Source organism: Brassica oleracea, chromosome C6, assembly GCF_000695525.1.
Source record: "Brassica oleracea var. oleracea cultivar TO1000 chromosome C6, BOL, whole genome shotgun sequence".
NCBI classification, from domain to species: Eukaryota; Viridiplantae; Streptophyta; class Magnoliopsida; order Brassicales; family Brassicaceae; genus Brassica; species Brassica oleracea.
This window is the reverse complement of record NC_027753.1, coordinates 36704810-36709796: the sequence shown is the minus strand read 5'-3', so window position 1 is coordinate 36709796 and position 4987 is coordinate 36704810. Positions and strand designations below refer to the sequence as shown.

At 36.2% G+C, this 4987-nt stretch overlaps 1 protein-coding gene, 1 long non-coding RNA gene and 1 pseudogene across 3 annotated transcripts in view; 1 reads left to right on the top strand and 2 right to left on the bottom strand.

Moving 5' to 3' along the window:
* Nucleotides 1–1469, bottom strand: part of LOC106298137 — a 1731-nt pseudogene extending 262 nt beyond the window's left edge.
* A 942-nt stretch (nt 1470–2411) lies between these two features.
* LOC106300700 (MATE efflux family protein 5) overlaps nt 2412–4987 on the top strand; it is a 7846-nt gene continuing 5270 nt past the window's right edge. The window contains exons 1-2 of the mRNA XM_013736905.1: nt 2412–2561; nt 2667–2927. Of these exons, the coding sequence (XP_013592359.1) occupies nt 2688–2927 (240 nt within the window). The 5' untranslated portion in view covers nt 2412–2561; nt 2667–2687. The remainder of the gene's footprint in view (nt 2562–2666; nt 2928–4987) is intronic.
* On the bottom strand, nt 3162–4438 carry LOC106300701. Of its 2 annotated transcripts, none has more exons than XR_001262055.1 (2): nt 3931–4438; nt 3162–3862 (listed from the first exon to the last, which is right to left on the bottom strand). It is a non-coding gene; the product is annotated as an uncharacterized LOC106300701 (long non-coding RNA). The 2 variants fall into 2 exon arrangements; XR_001262054.1 differs by having other exon boundaries at nt 3956–4424.

The window sequence follows — 4987 nt, the reverse complement described above, 5'->3', positions numbered from 1 at the left end:
ATTGTATAAACGTTGCACGGTGCCAAAAAATGAAATTGCTTTCTCAGTTGAAGAAGCCATGTCACAAAGAGCAAGATTGAGACTATGACACCCACATGGAGTGTAAAATGCCCTTGGATTAATATCCAGCAATCTTTTCTGAACACCCTTATGCTTTCCTTTCATATTAGACCCGTTGTCGTAACCTTGTCCTTTTACATCACCAATATTTAACTTAAGATCAGCCAATGCATTTTGAAGAGTGGTAAAAATTCCTTCTCCTGTTGTGTCTTTGATTTCCAAGAAAGACAAAAAGAACTCTTCAACCTTTGGTGAATCCGTAGAAACATCTACACATCGAATTAAAAAAATTCATCTGCTCTTTGCGACTTATATCAGGAGTAGTATCCAAAATGATTGGAAAATACTTTGTCTCTTGAATCTTCTTTAAGATTACCATCTTAATCTCATTAGTAAGTAATTCTATCAACTCATTCTGAATCTTATGACTAAGATAATGGTACTGAGTTTCACATTTGTCAACCCATCGAATGTGCTCCTTCATTACTTCATCAAAGCCTCCAATCATCTTAATAAAAGCCAAGAAGTTTCCACTGTTTGGATCACTGACCTTTTCGTCGTCTCCACGAAAGGCTAGATTTTTTTTTCTGCTAGAGTCTTTACCACTGCAATTATCCTCAACATAACATCTCTCCAATGTTTTTCTCCTTGTTAATTGCCTCCTCCAAATGCTTATCAATAGTTTCACTCTTTTTCAGCCTCATTTCCAGCTCAATCCAGCAGCTCATGCAAACATTATGGTTGTAAGTAGTTTCATGATTTTTCAGCCTATGTGAAGCATTTCTCCAATCATCATATCCATTAGTTATCAAAAGAGGAGGAAAGGTTTCATGAGTGAATAATTTACAGCAAAAACAAAAGATTTTATCTTTAGATTTTGAGTAAACTAACCATCTCCTGTCTTGTTTCTCTCCATTGCTCATCCTTCTTGTATAACATGAATAAGTGAAACATCTTTCAATACCATCTCTTGGAAAAGGATAATCAACTGGATATATTGTAGGTGGACCTCTCTCAACCAAATAATCTCTCATTCTCTGTTCAATTTTCTTCAAATTTCCAAGATCATCCATATCAACATCTTCATGGAAGCTTCTAATATCATCAACTTTCTCTTGGGATTCTATGTTTTCATTCTCAGATTGTTCTTTATCCACATTCATACAATCTGCATCATCTCTAGCAATTTCTTCTTCACTCTTCTCATGAACATCTTCTTCAATAATAAACTCTTCATCTTCTTTTTCCTCTTCAGCTTCAGAGGTTTCATCAGGTTTAGAACTTTTAGTTATTGTGACATACTTAAGCATAGCATTGGCTTGAGATTTGATCACTTCATCTTGTCTGGCTTTTTTGTTCCTATTTTTAGCTCCACTTGATTGAATTCTTATTCTGTTTCCTGGAAGCATTCTTTAGAGACTACAATTCAAAAACATTAAAAAGAAAAACATAATTTAGATAATAGACACCAATAGATTACATATGCTAGAACATAAAACAAGTAAATCACAATCAAAAGTTAACGAAAACAAAAGAACAAAGAAAAAAAAAACTTACATAGATTCAGAGAAGATGGAATATGGTTGATAGGCAGAGAAAAATAAACAAGAAGATTGAAAAAGAGAAGATGGAACGTCAATTGTTAGGGTAAACAAAATAGGTATTATTGTAACTTATGTTTTTAATCATTTAATATAATCAGTTTGAAAAGGTAAATCAATCTTCACGATCAACTCTTTTGGCTATTGGCAAAAGTTAGAACAAAAAAAAATTGTCAATTTGCCTTTATTATAGACGAACAGAAAAAATGGTAAGAGGAAGAGTCAAAGAAGAGTCAAACCCGGGAGTAGAGAAGAAATACGATATATAATAGCCACTGCACTAAAGAAAATCGCTGTACAATCTGTCCCTAAAATATTTATAAATCTTGCGTCCCAAGCCCTTGTTTTATGGGCTTTAGCCCAGAGCCGGGCCTGGTGTTGAATCTATTGTATATAGTCTTAGGAGCAAATTTATGCTTAAAAAAAAAAAAGAATTTGTGCTTCTCTGAGTCTCTGTCATCACTGCCTACCAATCGGACTGAAGAGGTAAGCATAACGTGACAGACTGACAAGAGAACTAGGAGCCACTAACGTCACTGTCTGGAACCAAAAAAAAAAGATAGGGTAAGGAATTTGAGAGCATATTTCCGACATCATATTGTGCAATATTGTAAAGATAACATTAATATTTTTTTGACATCTTGTAGAATTAGAAAACATTAATTTAAAAAAAAAAACTCTAATCGGGCAGAGAAATAATAGGAATTAAATAGCAAAATTTCATTTAAAAACGGACTTAATATTTATATTCTCAAGTATTTCAACATTAGCCACAAACCCTAGGAAAAAGAGGGACAGCTCTAAAAATAAATAGAGAAAACCATAGAGAAAGCATAGATATCAACGACGGCTCCACAAGAAACCCTAGAAAACAGGAACACACAGAGAAAGACAGAGAGAGTTTGTTTACATTCTGTTTCTCAAGTTCTGTTATATTATTTTCTTCTTATTATTATTTTTTTGCTTTAACTTTGGTTCTTCTTATTACTTTCCGGACTCAAAAAGAAAAAAAGAGAGGGAGAGAAGATGGGATCAGATGGTGTGACGCCTCCGCTTCTGATAACAGAGCCAAACACGACGATGATGCGTGTTAAGGGAGAACTGAAGAAACAGCTATGGCTTTCTGCTCCTCTCATTGGTGTCAGCCTCCTTCAATACTCTCTCCAAGTCATCTCCGTCATGTTCGTTGGCCATCTCGGCTCTCTTCCCCTCTCCGCCGCCTCCATCGCCACATCCTTTGCCTCCGTCACCGGTTTCACATTCCTCGTACGTTCCTTTCTTCATGGTTACTTTCATAATTAGTAGTTTTGTCTTTCTGTGGGGTCCTTTAAATCCCCCTTTTTTTTGTTACTTAGAGCATGTTTATTGGGGTAAACCCTAAATAGGTTCTTAGTCAATATTTAAATATTAAAATCAAGTTAATAGTTTATGTTAAGAAACACCTAATTTTAGTCCTTCAATGGTAGTTTCTTAAGCTAAGGGTTCTTAAAAAAATTGTGATAGAAAAAATGTTTAAGATTGTGATTGATAAACAAAAGGAAAAACATGAAAGAGAACAAGAGTTTGTGATAAATGGGATCCTCTTCCTCCCAGAGAACAACCTGAGCATCACATTTCTAAATACCACATTTCTAAATGCTCTCCAATGAAATAGGCTCGTACACAATTGGCGGAGAAACAAATACACCACCATTACTGACCTGAAACTGTTTGTTGATGCTGTTCCAACACTTTTATCACACCGATATTTATCGCATGAGCATCTCTTGAAACCTCTTGGTCATCACATGCATCGAATCAGAGAGAATGTATCTTATTACAATCTCAACAGATTCATCCCCACCAGCGTTCATGCCACTTACCCCGGAGGATGCTACCACCAAAAAAGTCCATGGCTTTTTCTTCTCGGCATGGAGCTTAGAACCATTTTCGAGAGAGCCCGTTCTTGGACTTGCTGATCTAACATCAACACTTTTCTGGAAACTCAACTGTTTCTCAAGCCTATCTACTGCCTTAGAGCTACTACCAGCTTGGGTTGTGGTTAAACGAACGCGAACCTGAACACTTCCAGAACGGACTGGCAAACCCATAGGCTGATTCGTATCCTGTCCACCAATCGGTAACAGCACATCTGATCACCAACAGTAGTCTCAGATACAGTCTCTGGTTGCGACTCAGGCTCAGGCTCCAGCTCTCCTTCACTACAACAACACAACAACTTGTGAGCATACAAAAAGACCGACCCTGATTCATACATATATATTGATACTTTATATGTATATGTAGGGTTTAACTCTCTTCTTCTTCTCCTCGGCTATCAAGTCGACAATGGCGTCTTTTCTGACTTCTCCTTTAACAAAGCCCAAACCTTTCTTCCTCTCTTCGCCTCCACGGCCTCTAACCGCACCACCCTCGTTGAGTTTCGCCGGAATCCAAACCATAAACAATAAGAAAAGATCATGCTTTGAGCAACAGAGTAAGAGAAATTGGATTGAATCGAGAAAATCTAAAGAAAATGCGATTTGAGGGAATAATCTGAATCATAGTATAGATCAGTGATGAGAAGGAAGAGAGAGGGAACCTGATTGATTTTGATCGGAGTCGTTGGCGGAGATGCAGATCGGGAGGAGAGGAGAATAGAAGAAGAAACACCGAGAGAAGAAAATCCTTCATCCACTAGTTTTGTGACACGTTTTTACTAAGATACGTGCCTTCCTTCTCTTAATTAAGGGACGCATCTTGAGTCAATGTTTTTTTTCTCTTACTTTAATCCTAAATAACCTAAGCAACCTTCTTAAGAGCCATGGATAAACCTGCTCTTATATGCATGTGTCTGAATCAAGATGGTTTATTATTACTAGCGCATGTCATCGTACTGAGTATATGCAAGTGAAGCATTCGATGCAAGTGAAGCATTAGATGCAAGTGAAGCATTAGCCTATCAACCACAAAATTAGAAAAAAAATATTTATAAAATAAGCTTCCGAATTTATTTTTAAAATTGTATAAATCTTTACTAAACCGCCTATAGCTCTCAAAAACTTTACTAGTCATGATTAGGACTTTTTGCAGAATTGACCTATAACTTAAAGTCAAACACAAAACTAACCTCTTTTTTTTTGAAAATTGGTTTTGCCCTATTCACCCCACAAGTTCATATAATTTACGAAAATGCCATCAATTTTTTTTTTCTTTTTTTTTCGAAAATGAGATTTTTACTCTCTCACCCTCTTCATCTTCAAGTAATTACAAAATTGCCATTGTCATCAATGTCACAACCACCATGAACAACCAATTTGAAGCTCTTAATGCTCCCAAAATCGATT